Source organism: Apodemus sylvaticus, chromosome 15 (assembly GCF_947179515.1).
Source record: "Apodemus sylvaticus chromosome 15, mApoSyl1.1, whole genome shotgun sequence".
Lineage (NCBI taxonomy): Eukaryota > Metazoa > Chordata > Mammalia > Rodentia > Muridae > Apodemus > Apodemus sylvaticus.
Genome location: NC_067486.1, coordinates 35199389 through 35221212, shown reverse-complemented (window position 1 = coordinate 35221212; position 21824 = coordinate 35199389). Strand labels below are relative to the sequence as shown.

General features: G+C 36.5%; 1 protein-coding gene across 1 annotated transcript in view; it reads right to left on the bottom strand.

Annotated features, from left to right (window-relative positions):
- Window positions 1-19769, bottom strand: part of Epha3 (EPH receptor A3) — a 315074-nt gene extending 295305 nt beyond the window's left edge. The window contains exons 1-2 of the mRNA XM_052158911.1: window positions 19587-19769; window positions 279-343 (exon numbers count right to left, since the gene is read on the bottom strand). Of these exons, the coding sequence (XP_052014871.1) occupies window positions 279-343; window positions 19587-19674 (153 nt within the window). The 5' untranslated portion in view covers window positions 19675-19769. The remainder of the gene's footprint in view (window positions 1-278; window positions 344-19586) is intronic.
- Between the last annotated feature and the right edge of the window lie 2055 nt (window positions 19770-21824).

The window sequence follows — 21824 nt, the reverse complement described above, 5'->3', positions numbered from 1 at the left end:
ATCAAATTTTGATTGTGTATAAAATGCCAATTACAATTAAAATATTCAGACATCCCAGTGCAGCAAGTAAGATTCAGGAGTAAAGAACCCTGACATTTTCAGAGGACATCAACACTAAATTGCACTTGTACATGGTCTGATACAGCCATCAATGCCATCAATATAACCTTCATCATAATTTCAGAGCTTTCCTCCGAAAATACATTGACCATTCCTTACTATCCCTGAGAGAGGCAAAAGACATAGTCACATTCATTTCAGGGGTTTATTAAACTCACCCCATGGGATGGGTAGGAGATCCAGCCCAACTCTCCTTGAATCGTTTTTGAATCTAGTAGATTAACTGCAAGAAAACAAAAGTACACAAAGAATATTAAGTACAATGAGTTATTTCTATTTGCTTCTTTTAACAATGACTGACTCAAATATCGCAGTCTAATAAACAGTGCTGCTCTTTTTCGTTATAAATACACAAGTACAACAGGAAAGCCACAAATAGCTGGAGAGAAAGTTAGTGGATCAAAAGTTGTTACGGGCTTTTAAATTTGTATGAGTAGGAAACATTAACTATCACATAGTTGTACATTCTGACAGGGTGATACTCTTACAAGGGAAACAATGAAAATGCAAAATAGGTAAGACATTAATTCTAACGTAAAATAACTATAAAGAAAACTAAATTGAATTACCATATGATTCCCTGAGGAGTTGTCTCAAAAATGTATTATGTAATTAATATCCCTTATGCTGCATGTCATCTTCTTATGGGCACATAAGACTATCAAACACATTATACAATTATGTTCTTAATGTTCAAATTATTAGCACAATAAATGAACAAAGTAGTCAGCTGTACATCTAAAGAGAAACCAAAGAAGGCAGTGTTTTAGACTACCACTTGCAAAATCTTGATTACTTATAAAATTGCACCAGCAATTTTGCTCATAACATTTATTAGGCACTATTCTGACTTCTAAACTATATTTATAAAGTAAAAGGTGATATGCATATACCTGCATTAAGTATAAATGAAAATCACTTTTGTCAACACCAACTTCTTTTACTTTGTTATAGGTTAAAAACTACTGTTAAAGAGTGTTTTGAATACAATCATCGAGAAAAGCTCACTTTGTTGATGTGATGTATTATTGTTGTCAGTGTGACCTGCTAAATAATAGCGAGTATGGTTTTACCCCATTCTTCTGTATTAGAAACCAACCTCATGGTTGACTAATGGAAGGTGTAAAGGAAGATTACATAAACTAAACATCTATTATTAATGTGAACCAGAGCGGGAAATCAATAAAATGAGAATTTCATTTTAAAACTAAAATATTCTCATGTCAAAAGAAAATGAAAATACTCAGACTGTACACCATATATACATGTGGTTGCAGATTACTGCACACTTATAAAAATTCAAATTAACTTTTTACAAGGAAACTAAAACAGTATAAAATGATAAGAAATAAAACATATGTGATAGAGTCTTAAATATGAAAATTTTCTTAAAATTTCCTGTTTGGCTTGTTAGACAATAAATACATTAAATGACTCTAAAACAGTTAACCATTCCAACTAACATGATAAAACTTGAAATTGAATTATCTCCTTTGCTTTAAGGAAAAATATAAATTCAATCTGTTTTGAAAATTGTAATAGTTCAAAATAAAAAGTGTCTGAAAAAGTTATAATTTACTACTGCTTACCTAAAAATGTCTTCAATATTATGTAAGTTGGTAGGAAAATGCGCAAATATAGTTTAAAAGGAAATTTCCCTGAGATGTCAATGTACCCCCAGGACACCTAGACCATCAAACAAAACCTCCAACAACAGGCATGAGAAGCGCTCTTTTGAGTTGTTGGTCAGAGTTTTCCAAGACACTCCTAAAATATTACAGGCATTGGTGCTTGTTGCCCTCATAGGTGGATGGATAGTGATCCCTCTTGCTGAAGATTCCATACATAGTGGCTTAAATAGGTTTGGCCCTTAAAGACTTGTGTATTTGAATGCTTGGCTCACAGGGAATGGTACTATTAGAAAGTATCATCTTGTTGGAATAAGTGTGGTCTTGTTTAACCAAGTGGGTTACTTTGGGGGCAGGCTTTGAAGTTTCCCCCTGTGTGTGAAAGAAGAGCTTCATCCTGGTCACCTTTATATCAAGATGTAGAACTCTTGGCCTCTCTAGTCCCCTGTCTGTCTGTGCTGCCATGCTTCCCACCATTATGATAATGGACTGAACCTCTGAAACTGTAGGCCAGCTCCAATTAAATGTTTGTCTTTATAAGAGTTGCCTTGGACATGGTGTCTTTTCACAACTATGAAACTCTAAAATACCATACTTAAGAAACAGGGTCCAGAGGCCCATAAGTTAAACCTGACATGAAAGCACCCTCTTTAAGATTTTTTTTTACAGTAGCAAATGGAGACTGGAAAGATTCTAAACGACAGAAACAACCTACAACTCTACCCAGCTGTGATCCTAAGAAAACCAATGATGAAGCACAATAACCCTAAAGGTGTGGCACTGGAAATCACACCTTGGTGATACCTACCAGCACTCCAATTGAACTTCACTCAACACAAGAAAACAATGTATCTGGTACAGGAAACCTATCCATCTATCCAGGGCTTGTGAACTCACAGGTTTTGAAGAAGAATCTTACCTCCATTTATTAAACCAGTACAGTGTGGATAAGTGTGGTTTTACTCTGCAAAACCACAGCCACTCAAAATACAGAGTGATGAAGTCCAATATTAGCTTATACATCTACAACACAACTCTTGGCTCATGGATAGTTGCTGGTGTTAATGAGGAGGGAAAAGGACCAGACTAATTGCATTTGAATTTGGATTATACTCAATGAATAACTAATCTAGAATACATAATCATACCAGATAAGTCACATTTTTAGTGTGCTTAATTTATGGTCAGTAAAGAAAATAACACCATTACTCACCATTTTGATGATGCTATCTATCAGACATTTAATTTCGCCAAGTATGATTATCTTACATTATCACAGTACGAATTCAATCATATAAATATACTTTGGACCACCACAAGTTTATAACAAGCTATGGAGCCAGGGTTCTTGTAAAATTACTACATGAAACAACAGTTCCACTTTGCCTTCTGAATTGTATTTATGATCAACCATCAACACATGATCTAATGGTGGAGACTGGCTGACATCAAAAAACTTTTCAAAAGTTCTTAATTTAGGTTTATAAGGTGTCCTTTGTTTGTATCTGAATGAGAACAACACAGTCTAAGAATCGTAAACACTTTAAAGTTATTTGGAGTTGGTAATTCTATAACAAATCTCTAGTTACATGCTAGTGGTACTTTTATAGTGAATACTCCCTGTGTGCAGAACACAGTCTTCCTGAGATAAGTAAACAAAGTTGGGTAGATTTGAGTGTAAACCTGAGTGTGGGTTTTCTGGCACATCTTGACTACGTTGTAATTGAAACACATTGTTTGAATTTGTATATTGCTTTAAGTAAGAAAGTTAGGTATTTATGCCTTTTTCCTCTCAAAATGTATGAAGGTCCTATAATTTCTTCTTCAGTGTTACCACTGTTCAAATTCCAGGGGGAGGAGTTAACTATCTAAATTGTCTAATTTTCTAAATACTGTAGTCTGCACTTTAAACCCAAGTTGTTAATAGGAAGGAGTTGTTTTCATTTCTAGAAAAGTTGAAATCCCAACTTGAATTTTAACGAAAAATTAGAGAATTGCTCCTGAAAGTTGTTAGGCTCCCATGAGTTGCTTAACACTCATGTCTGCCTCATGCCAGTGATTTACAAGGGATGTAAGTTACTCTTTAGCATATTTCCAATTTTAATGAATGGATTTCTAAATATTTTCTACTCATGGAGCTATGTGACCCATATTAACTTTTTAAGCTAAGGTAATTTTAAGTTGGAAACATTTCTAAATATTAAGATTCTATTTTAGTGGGGTTTGGCAATAAAGTTTTATTTGGAAATCACCCATCTAAGTCTAACAGTACATGGTTTTGTATTTTAACATATTTTCTGTGTACAGTTTTACCACTTTTAAATACAGGTGCATGGCTAGGCAAGGGACTTACATTCCTAAGATGGGGAATCCATCTTTACTTAGACATGACAGTTTAGCATTAATGTGAGACCAGGTAGACCCAGGAAAGTGTGGTATTTAATGGAAATTCCCATGTTAGAATTGACTGAATTAGTAATAAATTCGTCCAGAGTAATTGAACTTTTTGCTTTTGAAAAATTCTGGGAAGCGGAGGAGCCTCCTGTCACCCCTGACTCTAGTTTTACTGTCACACATCCCCTGCATTGCACAGTTGACTTTGGACTACTGGTGACCACAATTCTTTTCCTTTTCCTGTCCTCTGTCTCAAAGGAGAGATTCAATCCACAATTTCTTCCTGACCAGAGATGTTTCTCCATGGTGGCTCCATGAGGCCTAAGATTTGATCCTCAGCACCACGAATGAGTTCATTTATGACAAATAATTGGCTCTATCTTCTCTTATTAATAGAAATTCATTAAATTTCCTATCAAAAGACCTCATTTTTCAACTCTTTTTCTTTTAGATTTAGATTGCAAGGCCTCATACACGTTATGGAAGAATTCTACCACTGGTCTACATTTCCAAGCTTAAAAATGCAGGTATTAGAATCAAAAGTTAAAATAGATAATGTCAGATATGTGGATGATTAAAATCTCATGGCATAAATCTCAGGAGTTTTCACTCTTAAGGATCTATGAATACATTAACATTGTTTTCAAGGACAATCTAACATCTGATTCAGAATGACTTCTTGCCCACCTACAAAGATTGACACTTAGACTACTATTCACAGCTAGGCACAATGAGTGCTGCTCTGTACAAACAGTGTTAAAAGTGCAAAAATTAAATGACACACTCTCTTCTTGAGGAAGACCTTCCCAATTGTCTAGTAGTGCATCAATACACTTTGTGGTGACATAAGGGTTGAGTTTCATTTCATGAAAATATTGAGTTCTTTATAATTATCAAATGATCATTTCAAAGTGTACATCCAGCTATAATAGATAAAAGATTTCAGATTCCTATAATCTTGTAAAGACATTTTCTTGTAAAGCCTTCACTTATAAGCAGCCTTTATAGCCAACACAAATACCTACAAAACCATGACAACCGAAGACAAGGCCATCTTTTCATTCCCTTGTGAATTAACTAAAGAATGATGACTTTCTCTCTGTTCACATCAACACCCCTGTTACACAAGCCACATTTCTTACACACTTATCTTTATCGTTTTCATCACTTTCTTTCATGATAAAGAGCATATGCTTGGTTTAGGTTACAAAGACCAGAAGGACCCTATTATCTGCTTCTAAATGATAGTGAAGTAGCCCAAAGAGAAGAAAGAGACACAGAAGGGGACACATTTAATTCTGGGTGTTGTAAATCTCCATGCAGCTCTATGTCATAAATAATATGGAATTAAAAATTCATGATTTATATTTTGAGCAAAACTTAACTATAGCTCAGCTCCCCCTCCTTATTTTATTCGTGCATTTTGCAATAATCCATTGAGAAGAAATTTAGAAAAGTCTGTTTTGATATACTTCAACCTGAATTTTATCTATTATTTTTACACTTTAATTTAAATGCTACTTTGGGATACTGGGTAGTCATTTTATAATTTTTTGCACAATGGACTATTTTAATATAGATGCTGAGCTTCAACAACTGCTAATATGTTAGTGACACTATAACATATTTTAATTATTATATATCAAATATTTTGCATGCAAACTTCTCAGAAACTTATGTTAAACTTAATGTATATATTGTCATATAAATATTCAGTTAAGACTAATTCTCAGATTTCTAGATAAAATGTTTCTTTAAAAAACAACAATTCTGAATATTTCTGGTTTTTCTTTTCTTTTTCTTAAGTTACCTTTCATTACATGTTACCTTTGTGGATTTTTGTATGTAACACAGAATTCCGGACAAGAAAGTATACGAGAAATGTAGTGTTCTTAGGGAATTTTCCTCATAAGGAAAAAAATCTGGATTTACCTCTGTACAGAGCTTAATTGTTAAAGGAACTGCAATTAGCTGCCTAGTCTAAACCTTAACAAATAGCAGGGAGGATTTCTCTAAATGAAAACAACAGTTGCACCCCAAGATTTCCTATTTACATGATTACATAGTTCCAGGAGTTAACAGCCAAAACTGCACTTGCAACAATTACACAGGTGTAAACTATACTAATTTTAAGTGTAGAGGATTTTCCCCTTTTTCCTCTCCTAATCACACACACACAAAAGAAGAAGAAGAAGAAGAAGAAGAAGAAGAAGAAGAAGAAGAAGAAGAAGAAGAAGAAGAAGAAGAAGAAGAAGAAGAAGAAGAAGAAGAAGAAGAGGAGAAAGAAGGATAGTTCCAAAGGATATACACTGGCAATACTAATGTACAGCCACGAAGCTTTCAAAAACTCAATTGGGGCAATCTGTTCTAGCCAATAATCTTTCCATATAAACTATTGGACTCTTCTGTCAGTGAAGTAGCATTACAGGAACAACCGCAGTGTTGAAACTGTCATAATATATGAGGTTTCTGTTTCTGCATACTGGCAACAGATTTGTAAGTAAGTATGAGTAATTTAGATACTTTTTGCAGTTTAAACCTACTTTCTAAAATATGTCTAACAATCTAATTTCAATCCTTAAGCAAAATGCCATATTTTCAATGCACATGTTTGGAATGTTCTAAAAAACAAAAGAACTTATTTACTTTTAACTCCAAAAAGGAATTTGAAAGATTAGAATGTGAAAAACAAAAACGTGATTCAATCATGTTATAAAAACAATTTTTAAGGCAAATAGCATTTTTAAATCAAAGTTCTGTTGAGTCAGAGTCTGACAGATGGCCGTGAGATTAAGATAGAACAACGTTGAATATAACTTTAGAACTAATAAAAAGTTCACGGGAATCCCTTGGACATATGGAATCTAAACTTTAGCAACAGAAGTAAAACTGCAGTGAGGAAAGAAATTATATTTCAACTTAGGAATAACCACTGAACATTGTAATGTTTCCATACATGGTATATTTTACAAAATAAGTTAATTTCATTATAAATAAAGTGCTTTCAATATCTGGAAAACCTAGAAGCACGTACAGATTTGGCTTCTTGATATTCGGGAATGTATTTAAAAGTCATGTGTTATAGATATTGATAAAGAGGATACAAATTTGAGGCATAGCTATAGATATACTCACAAAAACAGGTTTTTTATGGAATACGTTTGGATATTTATAATAGTATACAGAAGACCCATCTATTTCAAAACTGCAACCATTTTCTTCAAATTTGGAGATTACGGTGTCAATGGAATATATCAAACTGACTGCCGGGGACAGTCAGAAAACATTTAATTTGCTGATGAAAGAGAAGGTAGAGTTCAAACGGATTTGCGTGTGGTTTTTCTTGGTAGTGTAATTACATTGTGAAGCGGGCCTGCAGAAGCTTCTAGTTTGGGATGGTCCCTTTGTGTCAGTCCCATGTGTTTCCAATATTCTCACATGAACATGTGCATGCATGCATAGCCAACACAGAACTTACACTCACCTTAAATCGGGGCTTCCTGGGAATTGTTCTCAATATTCAGCTTTTCAGATGAACTTTTATAAATAAGGAATGTGTTTGAATTATTAAAGTCTAGAAACGTGCAATAGAATCTAAAATGTTTAGTTATACTCATCTCTGCCAAATGGCATGCAACAATTTATCTTTTCTAGATGCTGAATGTGCAACAGTAATACATCCTCTGAGGATTTGTGTCATGATTTTCACTGTTTCTTATTACATATGTCATTGCATAATTTTTATCTAAGAAAATCATTCCTGGCTCATCTTTCCCACCAGAACTAATATTTACACAGGCACAGAGCATGTCAAAGCTTATATTTCCAAAATCTAGTCTGAAACCATTTATTATCTGCATAATATTGCTAAATAAACATAAACAAGGCATTATAACTATGAAAGATTAATTTGTATAAAATAAGAAGTTCAGTGTGTCTCCATTTTCTTCAAACTACAAGTTTGAAATTGAGTTTATGATTTCAAACTCTTATCAACTTATTTATTTATTTATTTACTTATTTATTTATTTATTTATTTATTTATGTGTTTGTGTGTCTGTGTGATCATATGTGTCCCACATGTGTGCAGCATCTTTAGTATTCTAGAAGAGAAAATCAGATTCCCTGGAACTAGAGTTATGTAGCATGTGATTGTGAGCCACCCTGAGTGTGTTGAGAACTGAACTTTAACCTGGACACAGAGATCTCTCGGACACTGGACTACCAACTAGGCAACATACACCAGCTTATATGAGGACCCCCAACACTATACAGCAGAGGACTGCCAGGTCTGGGTTCTGACCTGCAGTTAGAGAAGATGCACCTAACCCTCAAGACACTGGAGACCCCAGAGAGCTCAGAGGTCTGGAGGAGTGGAGGTTTGGAGGGTGGGATCACCCTCATGGAGACAGGGGGATAGGAAGGAGGTATAGGATGGGGAACAGTCAGAGGGTGGACCTGGAGGGGGATAAAATCTGGAGTGTAAAAAAAATAGTTTAAATACAATTTAAAAAGGAAAAGAAAAGAGAGTTAAGTATTTTTAACCACTGAAGTATCTCTCCAGTTGAAGGACTCCGAACTTTTGATGATTAACATTAATTATAAATCTACAATAAATATAAGCCCAGTCATTTAGCAAAATATTCATAACTTCCAAAGGTGGTCATTTGCAGAGAAAAACAATTTAAATACTAGACACTTTATATTTTTTCTAAGTTATAAAAGTCTTTTTACACTTAAAAGGATTTTAAATATCACTTTCAAGGATGAGAAAATGCTATAGTTTATAATGTACAAATGTTTAAGACGGGCAATTATATGTCAGATTATAGGGAAACTATTATTGTCATTATAGATTAAATAAGCCAGGTCAGTCACCTGAAATACACATAATTAGCCATGGAAGAATTTGTTTTTCATAAAACAAGGACATTAAAAGGGTAGTCTAGGCCAGAAATGTTGATAACACACAGTAAAATTCTTTTGAGTTACCAAATATAAATGAGTCTTATCTATGGTAACACAGACAGAGAAAATAAACCAAGAGAAAAATAGTAGACTTAAAAAAAGTATTTCTAGTATTTCACAATAGTTAAATTTAATAGGAATTTCATATTTAATAAAAAAGCAGAATTTTAATTTTTTGTTACATTGTGGGTGATAATTTTAGTTCTCTTCAGTCTTAAAACCTACTTTAAATTGATTTGGCAAATTTGTGGGAATATTGTCATTATTACAGACAGTAACAGGGAAAAAGTTCAAGATTAGACTATGACCAACAATGATTCTTTTAATTTTTAATCTCAATTGCGATTTGTTTTCCAGAATAAATGTATAGTGTGGGAACAGTTTAGTTTGGTAAGAGAACCCTCTGACTGGCAGCACACACACACACACACACACACACACACACACACACAGCTTGTGCTGCAAACAGCCTTTGCCTCAGAGCAGTGTTTTGCCTATCCTAAGGATTAGTAAAATGAGCCACATGGACGCCATTGCAAATTAGCATCCCAGCCTGACTCCTCAGTGGGAACATGGTCTGCCATCTTTTGCATTAAGATCTATCTTTATAAAAGAATGTCATAACTTTACCACTCTAAAGATATTATCAGTAGCTAAACCTGTTCTGCAAATCAGAAACAAGTGATGCTATCTCCAGTATGTATTCTGAGGGAGACTTGAGATGTTAAATTTTCTAGGGAAATCAGACAACTTTGTCAACAAAGAAGTACAAATTGAGAACCTTATATTTTTATAAAACAGGGAAAGTTTCACTGTCACTAGGGCCCAGTGGACTTATTTCTCTACCATTCTTAATTATTATAGGAGAAAAGTTAGTTTAACCTCTTCACAATTTCTACACCAAATAATTCTGATGTTAACCAAATGTACCTCTTAGCGGCCAAACTGAACGCTGTTTTCCAAGTTACCTCAGTACTTTATAAGTTTCAGCTACATAATTGGTCAAGATTGCTGTTTTGAGAGCAAATAAAATGATAAAACTCATTTTGGGAATTTTTATGTATTTCATTCATTTTGTTTGATAATTTAATTTTAAGTCTTAGACCTCTAAAAGCACATATGTTTCAGTGGTACTATAGGCCATATTTCCACAAGTATTGATTTCACATGTTATTAAGTACTTAATAACAGAATGAAAGGGTTTTATAAACTCAGATTAAGGACTGTATTTTTAAGTCAAGTTTACATTTCCTTTGATTTGGAAGTGTTGTCCAAATCTGTACATGAATTTAAAAAAAAATCACATTTAAGAAAAAATTTTCTAAGTTATTTTCCATATGTAAGGTTGGAGAAGGGAGTTATCTGCTAAGGCTTTCTCATTTGCCAGTGACTGCATGGCTGGACCCTCTTCAAGAACACAGTGTATAACAGCCAACACATTAGAAATTTTACGTTAAAGCAAGAGGTAGTGACCCACTTCTACAATTCCACCACTTGCTAAAAAGGTCAAGAGTTCAAAGCCATCCTGGGCGACATGAGACCATGTTTCAAAAAATATCAATAACTAACATGTTTAAAAGTGAAACACTTATATTACAGCAATAGAAGAAAGATACAAGTCAGCTTGCTCTCTTACTTAGAAGCCTAATGTCATCAATAGGCTATTTTTGCTCTTTAGCAGGTAAAGGGAATTTATTGCATCAATTAATGCTAAACATGTGTGTTGAAATTCCCTATGAAAAGCATAATTGCTTCATACTAAATCTGCTACTTTACAAAGTACTCTGTTAGCTCCCATTTTAACTCTCTGAAACAAGGTACAAGCATTTTTAAATGTAAACAAAGATAAATCACTTAATTTTATTTTTTTCATCTTAAGTATTATTATTATTTTTTTTTTAAAAAAAAAAAAAACCTCTCTCAATCAGAGAGTTTTCCACAGGGTGCTGCACCTACATTTTGGAGCATGCTCTGTTTTTCCCTCTTCCTGCTTTTCTGTGACAATTCCCAGAGTCAAGTCACACTCCATTCTTGGGAGTCAAAAACAAAACCCCTCAATAATCACACCCCGGTTATGGTGACAATTTTCTCACATTTTTCCTTTCTTTGCTGTTTTGTTTTTGTCTGTAGAATCTGGAGAAACCTTTACTGTGGGGTGAGGCATGTGGTATTTGAGTGTTAAGAAAGCAGAGGCCAAGATAAGTGAAGAAAAGGCTCCACAGGGCATAGAGACCACTGTCTGCATCAACTTCCCCAAACTTACAGATAGTCATAAGCATAGCTAACTTACAGATAATAATGACCTATGTGTGTCCCGCACTTAGGACGTTCATAGTCCTCTTACTGATTTAATTTCTCCTGCCAAAATTTCTCTCAGCATTTTGAAGTTAATTTTGCAAAGTCACAAAACAAATTAGTTCAGCCACAGAATGCAAGGCTGACCATCTAGTACTGATCTGGAGTGAACAGACACTTCACAGATACACAGGATCTGTAGAGAGGAGAAATCAGTCAAGGTGAAGACCCAGAGACAAGAGAGCCTGAGAGGTTTCCTCAGTTGTATCTAAGAAATGCCCTAATGTGTGTGTTAGGTGTGGTTGATGTAGCTTCAGTACAGGATGAATGCAAAAGAAAAAGACCATCAGGGACAGGACAGTTGAAACCCAGTGGAGAGCAGGACATTTGAAACACACCTAGCTACTGGATTCAGCCATTATTTAGGAGAAATATTGAGGGCACATAGTCACAAAAAATATATAAGCAGCAGTAAACCATGAATCTACTCGGACGACTCCATTTTGAAGAAGTTTATTTTCAAACTCCGAAGGAAACAAAAAATGGTACCAATCTGAGAGAGGGGTGTTTTGGGGGGAGGGGCACCAGGACACTGTGTAGGAGGAAGAAGGCTTATAGAACACTCCTTTGGCGACAAGGAGAGGATTTATAGGTGGATGTCATCTGCAGGTAACTTTAAAGAACACTGGGAAAGCAAAACAATTCCTTTAGTAGATGGAGGAACAGGGGGAGGGAAGAGGGCTTATGGAACTTGCAGGGAGTGGGGACCCAGAAAGGGGGAAATCATTTGATATGTAAATAAAGAATGCATCGAATAAAAAAAAAGACAAGCAAATACAAAAAGAAAAAAAAAGAAAAAAAAAAAGAAACGGGAGGGGCAAGAGCACACTGGAGAGAAGGAGACATAGCAAGGAGGGTCAGAGACTGGCCAACAGGACAGTCAGGTAATCAGAGGTCTCTGCTTTCAGTAAATGAGGAAAAGCTTTTCCAACATTGCAGGAAACTCTGCTGGACCCTTACCCTCCATCTCCCCTCTCCCTAAGTCACCCGGTGGGCAGAGGAAGGTAGAAGGAATTGACCCTACCGCGCCACCTCCAGACGCCAGATTGAAAGGTCTGGTTGACAGCCACCGGAGGAAGCTGCAAGGAAATCTGAGATCTATGGTCTCCTGCGAAGATCAGGACTTGCTGGGGTACAGGGGGTTGGGAGTTGGGGGGAGGGGATCGCATTCTCTCTGTGCCAGATCCTGTGCAGGTGGCGGCCAGGTGGGGTGGAGCGGCGCGGCGCAGCGCGGCGCTTCGGTGGCAGCCCGGAGGCTGCAGGCAGAGGGCGCGCGTTCGTTGCACGATGCTTGCTAGCTTCTTTTCTTAAGGAAACAAGTCAGAGGAGTTCTGCGTCCAGGAGTTCTTAGGCTGCTGTGGGCGCAGTCTTCTAGAGGAGCAGGCACCGCGGGAGCCACAGGATACTAGGTGCCCAGAGCAGCCAGCGTCCCTCCATCGCTCCATGGTCAGCCGGATTCCGTGCTGCGCCCCAGACACTGACTTCGTTACCCGATTGAGGGAAAACTGCTGGAAGAGTTCCCTGGCCCTGGAGGGTTTACAGCTGGCCGCTTCACTCACTGGCTGGGTAAAAAACAGTGAAGCAGAGCGAAGCGCCATGCTTCCTTGGCTCTACTAGTCCCTCGTCAAGTAGATAGGGGTTAAGACACTCTGGCGCGGGCGCGATGGCAGCGAGGATGCCTGATTCCTTTGTGATACCCCATCTTACAGTTACTCCTTGTAAAGAGTCATAGTGCTGAATTTTTTAGCTAGAGCACACACTTTTACAACTTAATCGGCAGCATCTTATCAACTGTGGGCAGTAGGAAGAGAAGAGGCGCACTCACCGCCTCCTTTGGCCACCCCTGTCCGGGTGGAAGACTGTTCACAGCAGTTTGTTTGTACAGTGCTGTGATTTGTTTCCCCGACTCCTTCCTCACCTATTATTCTCAGTTCGCCATGTTGGTTTGGATTATGTGGATTTTCACCCTTTGCTTTGACTAGAACAGTGGGACGTGGTTTAGAAAATGAAGGGGTGGGGGTGGGGGCGCTGTGCGCATTCAGGGTTTCCAGTTTAATAACGTCACTTCAAGTTTGAAGCTTTATTTGCTGAACTGGTTTTGATTCCATCCACTCTCCACGTGCATGAGCCCAGGCTTTCAAAGGGGGGAAGTACGCTTTGCCTCACACTCATAAAACTTGCCAGGGCAAGGCCTATTCCCTTCTAGTCAAATAATAATAATAATAATAATAATAATAATAATAATAATAAGTAAGTCTGTAAACTTGGAAGGAGAAATAAACAAAGCTACACACCAGTTTTTTAACTGTAGGTATTTTGATTTAATGAAAATTTACCCAGATAAGTTAAGTGTTACGTGATAAAAGATATTTTATGTTATTATATTATAGTTGGCTTTAGAATCTCTGTGTTCCTCTCCATTTTTGTCATCAACTCATTTATTTTTGCTTGCATGAGCATTCTTTATAGTGAACTACCTTTTCAAATGCATTCCAAAGAAAACCTTGTAGAATAAAACTTCCTGATGTTCATATTTTTCTTGGGGGAAAGGGGGGAGGTGTTCAAACAACTACCTGATACTAGACAGCCAGGAACAGACATGCAGAGTTTGAAATCAAGGGCACACAACTCTCCAGTCCTTTGAACACAGGAGCAATGGCTTCCAAGAGTGATGGATTAATGGTTTGGAAACTGTTGTGTTTTATTAATATCACAACACTGTTTTTATTCTTGAAGTCGTTGCAGCAAAATTCTTTCTTTCCTTCTTTATTTTTTGAAGAGTAAATATTTAATTCCAGCTTTCTATATACCTAGAAGAATAATATAACAAACCTTTCACACCAATCAACCCTTTATTTGAAAAATGTGTGAAAAGCTACTTGCACACTTGGTAAAAGCCCCTTACTGACCCTCAGTGGTGATAAAATCCAGATCTCTTAAAATAACCAAAGAGAGACACCCGAATCTGCCCTCTGTGTCTCTGAAGCAAGAACTAAAGAGCAAAGTTTATTAGTTTATTGAATATTTTACAGACAAATGTGCAGGTTAAAAAATAAAGTTGGCAATCCTGACAAAAAATACTCTTAAAAGTTAGTATTCTTCCAAGAAATACATATTTCTCTGTACATCTAGTATTTATGCCAAACAAAACCAGTGGAAAATGACTCAAATCAAAGGTAACCCACATCACAGAATTCTAAGTCAGTGCTGTCTGTAAGAACTTATCGAGTTCTGATGATTTGTGGAAAGTTTTATTAATACTTTCTTGAAGATTTTATGACTTGGAAAATGTAACTTTCGAGAACATTTCTTGCTGCTTCCATTTCTACTGAAGTCACTAAATCAAATATATTGTAGAAATATGCTTTGCCTTAAAACCCGTTGCATATGTAACTAATTATTTGATATTTAAACGCTGTGTATATTTTAGTTCAGGAAAATAATTCCAAAAAGTTTCCCTAAAAATTGAGCGTTTAGGGATATTTTATAAGGAAGAAATATTTTGAAATAGTTTTAAAAGTGATTTGACCATTAAAGAAAATACAGGAATTTGAATGTTCAAATTGGGGTAATACACATTTAAGATGAAGAATTTCATTGGCTCATTACTTTAAATTTATATAAAGATCAAGTTTAAACCACCACATTTTATATGAGCAAGGAACAATCCATGATTAGATTCAAGGAGCAGAAAACTTTATGTGAAACTTTCTCGTGTTAAGAAACACTGGTAAGTTAGTAAACACTAATAAATACTTTTAAAATATGATTACATTATACTTTGTTTTAAGAGTACATATTAGTTTTGATTTTTTTATGGAAACTTTCAGTTTCTATTAATTCATGGAGGAGATAAATTTCTGTATAGGATAAGTGACTTAGCATGTGGCATTGGTGTTTTCATTTTATAGGTACAGTCACTTCTGACTTATACACATAACTTTTTACTTTAAGGGGAGAAGAAAAATTGTATCCATTACAGAATCATTATAAAAAAAAAAGGCATAAGACTGAAAATGATCATAGCTCTGGTGAGGCTGCCTTGTCTAAGTTCACTGTACTGGCAAGAATACTTATATTTTAAAGGGATTACTAATTTTTCACTTCTGACCAGAACTGATGTCAAAAATGAGGTGAGTTGGGTCTTAAAGTGAATATTTCCGCACTGGAATTTAATGGTATCAATATTATTCTTTAGTAAGATATAAATTCAAGATGAATTAATTTCATGATCAATTTTGAGAGGTTACAAGAAGTTTCTTTTTTGGCACAATCAAAATATTATCATAGCAATTCAGATTGTCAGTAAAAGCTTAAACAAATTTGCTGATAATCCTGCTAATGACCTAGGTCAAGTGTTAACTGTTGTGGGTTATAAAGCAGTGAAATTAAGGGTTCTTCTACCTTCAGGCAAACAGCACAGTTATAACTGTTGGGGGTGGGTGGAGGGGCAAGCTATTAGGAGAACTATTAAATTACAGAAATGTATAATGCATTCAATTATTTAGTCTAGCATGAAGAAATGCTATTAAAAGCAAATGTAAGCTCTTTTTTAAAAAGCCTATAAAGATGACATGATAGCTTAGCTCTCTGTTAATGTTTCAATCTCAGGGAGTTCTTATTTGTGAGTGAGAGTTTATATACATTGAAGGTGATGTCAATTCAGGACAATTTTTCAAAGAGAAAATTTGTGATTTAAATATTTATTGTGTTAACTTTTGCCTACCCTCCCAAGAGAAGTATATAGCATACATATGCAAGTTTTGCTTTTAATCGCCAAGCAATCCCATAGTCTTTCTTGTGCTTAGCAGAGATTTATGTTAAAGGGAGAACATTTCAGAGACAGTGTCTCAGACACTACAGAAAAGAGTATCTCAGTAAGAAGTATGTAGGTGTGGAGAGTGAATTTTACTGAACTGTATTTTAAAAACTCTCATTTTTTTTAGTATAAATAATGCAAAGGGTAAATAAATGTGAATCCAATTTGTGAAGACCTTTTTGATGAGATATATTGCATATAATATTGAATAAGCAATTCACTTGCTTAAGCCAGCTACAAGTGTTTAGTATGTGTAGAGAGTACTTCGTGCAGTTCTAAAGTTGGCTGAGCTAATGAAGGTTGATCACTTCACTCTGCTTCAAACTTTAATCTCTTTCAAAACTTACTGTTTGCCATTACCTGAATCCCTGCAAGGCTGAAACAGAATGGGCAGAAGGCTGTTCCTGATAGAACTGTGCAGCACTGATTTTACTTTGAGAAGTAACTGATTTCCCACTGGAATTTTCTTCTTGTGCCACATGAGTGGAAAGAACTGATTGTTAACAAAGTCTTTACTACCTACTGTGTGGGTCTTCAGGCAAGGTTCTAAGTGATCCTCAGAATCACACATCTCTATATTATCCAGAAGACCATGGAGACAAAGTAGCAGTTGGAATCACTTTATCAAAATCACATTAGAAAGTCACATAATTAACTGATGGACTGGAAAATTCACATCAAACTCTAAGTTATTTTTTTTTTTATTTTGGATTCATGGAATTTCAATAGTTTTATTTAGTCATCTCATTTTTTTTTTTTTGTTAAAACTCTCATAAAAACTAGTTTCTTAGCAATCAGCTCAATGGCCTGGTTTTGCTCTCCCAATTTTGTCATGTCTATCCCATGATAAATAGGAGAATATACATTAGTAAATATGTTGTTGCGGGGTTTTATGTTGTTTTAAAACATGCTAGGCATAATATTGTAAGTATAATTTACTTTCTTATAGAGAGAGCTGCCTATATAGCTTCCTATATAGTTTCTTCTTATATAGCTTCAGTTTTCAAAATACTGATAAAAAAGAAAGCTGCATTAACCGGTTCACTTTATCTTAGCTCTATCGGAAAGCTACGTTGACTGGTTCTCTTTATCTTAACTCTGCCTATGAGTCCAGTTTACTTAGTTAGAGGATTGCATGGAAATTGTGGCACAGATCAGAAATTTCCACTTCCCATATGACTCAACTCCTTAATGCCAAGATATTTGTTAAATATTTAAAGTATCATTGAAGTATTATCTAACTTGAACTAATCATTTTAACTTTTGTTTTATCCTCATAAAGATAGTGAGACAGTTAGTCATATGATAGTGTCTGGGTGGACTAAGCCTGTGAACAATAGGTACATAAAACTTCCATCTAAGCAACTTAAATATTATATTAGTTTTATAAGTATTTTTGCCATTATAGCTCTATGGTGTTAATTTATACATGACTATTTACATTCACAATTCAATTTTACATCTATAAAGTGGTTTAAGGGCAATTAAGATTTAATTATACTTATTGCACTAAATTAATATGCATTGCTTTTATATGAGTGTGAATAAGATTATAGGTATTATTATTAATAATTATTATTTGCAATTTAGAGAGAGGTTAAGTTGACCCTAAATGTAATTTCATCTCTATCCTGCATCACTAATTCCGTAAGATCATTGCCTAGATAGTCCATCACATTCTATTTGAAAAAAGACAACTCAGTTAAAAAAAATGTGCCAGTTATGTTATTTTCTAGTTATCATTAGTATTTTAATATATTGGGAAAATATTTTAAAACAATTTAACACATTGCTCTGTTATTCATGCACAGATGACCACTCAAGATGACCATTCTTTCAAGAAGAAAGACTGATGATTATTTTTAAGTGAACATTTTAATTTGTATTACTAAATAAGTGATTTGTGGAAAAGATGAGCTTTCCCATCTCCAATGATGAAAAAAAAAAAACCAACTACTTCTCTACTGAAAAACAAACAAAAATTAATAAAACCAGCCAGACTGATGAAGGCAGCCAAGCACTAAGGAAAGAAAATTAAACTGTCCCATTAGCGTGAAAGTGGGTCACCAAAGATATGAAGCAGTCTTTGTACTAATGGGCTTACATACATTTTTTCACATGGGCATAAGCATAATGTATGCAACACTGGCTCTACAAAATAATTTTAAGTGAGGGTTGTACTGCTACTGTGCTTCCTGCACATCAGCTGTTCTCTATTGTTAACTTGCTCGATACAATTCTAAATGTTCAGAATCATTAAGAGAAAATTAAAGTTGTAAGTGTTGCTGCAAGGCAATCAATTATTCAGAGAAGTTGTCTTTAAGAGTTTGTATTCACAAATCATTAGAACCAGATAAAGAAAAGTCTGCCAAAGAAAGGATGGTAAGTCTGCTCAGTCCACACGAAAACAAATAGTCTCAATATTAGGTTTACACTTTGATCCATTGGGAATGCAGGGATGCCCGTTACACGGACAATAATTAATCCAGCATCAAGGAAATGCCGTTAGCTCCCCATGAGTGTTCTTTCTAATTTGCTATTCTGTTATTCACTGTATCTACCCAGGAGCTATTCATCAGTCAATCATTAAATGCATTCTCCTATGTGTATGAAAGGCCTTTAAAAAAAGAAACCAACTAAAGCTCACTGTATATCCCTTCAAACATCACTGCTGTTAATGTGGCATGCATATGCTGCTCACGAGAACCTGTATCGCTGAGCACAGCATCGCCCGGCGGGATCCACACCACTTCAATAAGGCGGTTGTAACACAAACATATGTGCACACGCGCGCACTCAAACACCTCGGGTCCAACGAGCCCCTATTCCTCTAGTCCATTCATAAATGCCAAAGGGTCTAAGCAGCAACAACCTGTCATTATCTTTAAAACACACCGCGGGATCTCAAGAGAGGCTAGTCTTTTCTTTGAAACTTCTCAAAGAACCACATGGTCATAATTAGAAAATAAAATACTGCCTTGGCTATTTGGCAATTAACAGTCTGGGTTGTAAAAAAAAAAAAAAAAGAAAAGAAAAGAAAAGAAAAGAAAAAAACGGAGGGTTTTCTTTCTTTCTGCTTCAAATTGGCAAATCACTTAAATCGCTATCAGATTAAAAACAGATTTTTCTTTTTGAAGGTCTCTCTATAATCCCAAATCATCTCCCAAAAGTGTTTTGGGATTGCTACTGGGCAAAGACAATCTTTCCCTGCCACCCCTTTCTGGGCATCTCCGGGAACAACGCGGGTCCGGGGGCTGCGGGCTCTGCTCCGCTCCGGAGCTGCGCAGCGGTACCTGGCTTACCTTCGTTGGAAGGCTGTGGACTCAGTTCCCCTGAGCAGCTGAGGACGCAGCAGCCAAGAAGGACGAAGATGGAGAGGTGACAATCCATGTTGCTGGTGCTCCGGGCAGTGAGAGGACCATATCTCCACGAAGCATGCCACTGATGTGAGAGGGAGCGCACTGATTGCTGGAGAAGTTACCATGCTCCGCTCACAGTCTGATGTCAAGTTTGACACTGGAGATAAGGAGGAGTCTGGCTGCCTTTCTGCGAACCCCGCTCTGGGACTTCGCTGGGTCCTAGTGCCGTCTTAAGCGGGGCCCTGAAGAAGAGCAGGGAAGCCAGTGGCTGGCAGCCAGCTCCCTTCCACCAAGCTGTGGAAGAACGCAGTGGGGTGGAGGTCTAAGATGTTGCCATTGGGGTAGGAAAGCCAGAAGTTGTGCTGGGACAGCGACAGAGAGTCTTGGGAGCCATTCGGTTTTTACTATAAGGCAGTTATTTTTTTGCTATACTTGATTAATTGTCTATTTCCGAAAGATCCCTATTAGAGGTACTGTGAGTTCAAAAAAAGTAGTATTGTTTTAAAAAGTGTAAGACATTCGTTTGATTATTGTAGAATTACAAGGACCATTACAATTATCCCTTTACTGTGTTTGTGTTCTGTGTGGTCACAATTCCCTTAGTGATTCAGCAAGACAAAAGTAGACATCCTAGATCAGATAGTCTGCTCAGTTCACCACATGGTATCCGTGCTGTTAAAGGCATTTGATAGAGCAATGTCAGCTCAAACAGAGCGGATCCAGTCAGGTTCCTTCCAGGACAGTAGCAGTCCTAACCAAAGCAGTAGTTTTAGGTCACCACTCATACCATCGGGTGCTGGCTTTGCAATATAAATCAAACTTCAAGCCCTGAACTGTGAATGCTCCTGCCTACAACCAGCAATAGAACTTTGCTGTTTTGCAAGAGGCTCAGAGCCTAAGTTACAGCTCCCTGTTCAGCCTCCCAGCTGCCTCTAATCTGAGAATATTTGAAGACTGCTCTTTTAACGTTGAAAATCCAGTAGCTGCTAGAGAACAATGTCCTCGGACTTTCTAAATTACTTTGCTCTATCTCAGCCATGTAATGTTTGCAATTTCTACCTTAAGATCTCTTTTGAATTATCTTTGAAAGAGGTCCCAGAAAGCGATTCCTCACCAACCCTCTTACCACCCATCCATCTCAGCCAATAGTGAAAAGAAACAAGATGATTTCCTTACACAGCTTCAAAGCCCAAAACGAGGTTGACAAGGTTAAGAGCAGTGATTTGATCAGTGTCAGAGTTCTGAGAAGGGAGACTGGACAGGTTTTTCAGGGTCCTGATAATAAGCGATGTATTCCACAAGCACTACACTTCCAATGACACTTGGATGTAGGCTAATGGCTTCTGATACTGTTTGTTGACTGTTTGGTAAAGAAGGGTTGGGTTGAAGAAGCCAGATGGAAGAGACTGATCCTGCTCACTCTTCCATGAGAGACTTATTTGTCTCCCTAACTCCTTCTCACATTAGGCAACCAGAGGCTGGAAAGCCCACCAGTGCTAACTGTCTCCACTGAAAATAAGGCTTGTTGACCAGAAAATAGGGACCTTTCTTCTCACCATCCCATTATTTCTCTTCCACATCTAACAACCACCTAGAATGGCGAAAAGGGCACTCATGTTTGAACAGTGTTACAAGGGTACAAAATTGGAATTAAAAGCAACTGGCTGGGTCAGGCACACGAAGTAAGCTAACTAGGATTTCCCAACTGTAGACTCCTTAATCCAAGAGACACCAGATAAAGGGAAATCCCAGAGCTGAGAATATAGCCCAGTTGATAGAGTACTTCCATGAGGAGCTGGGTCCTCTCCCCAGCATTACAAAGACAGGATGTGTTAACACAGCCCTTGGAGGATGGAGGAAGAAAAAGCAGAAGTTTAACTTCTCATTACACAATGGATTAGATGACATCCTGGGCTACATGAAACCTTGCCTGTAAAACAAAAGAGAATGAATAAAAGAAAGGAAGGAAGGAAGAAAGAATGAACAAACAAAAACAAATAAGAAAAAAGAATGAACAAAAGAAAGAGAATGAAGGAGCAAAAGAAAGACAGAGAGAAAGAGAGAAAGAAAGAGAATGAAAGAAAGGAAGGAAGGAAGAAAGAAAGGAAGGAAGGGAAGAAGAAAGAAAGAAAGAGAGAGAGAAAGAAAGAAAGAAGGAGAAAGGAAGAAAGAAAGAAAGAA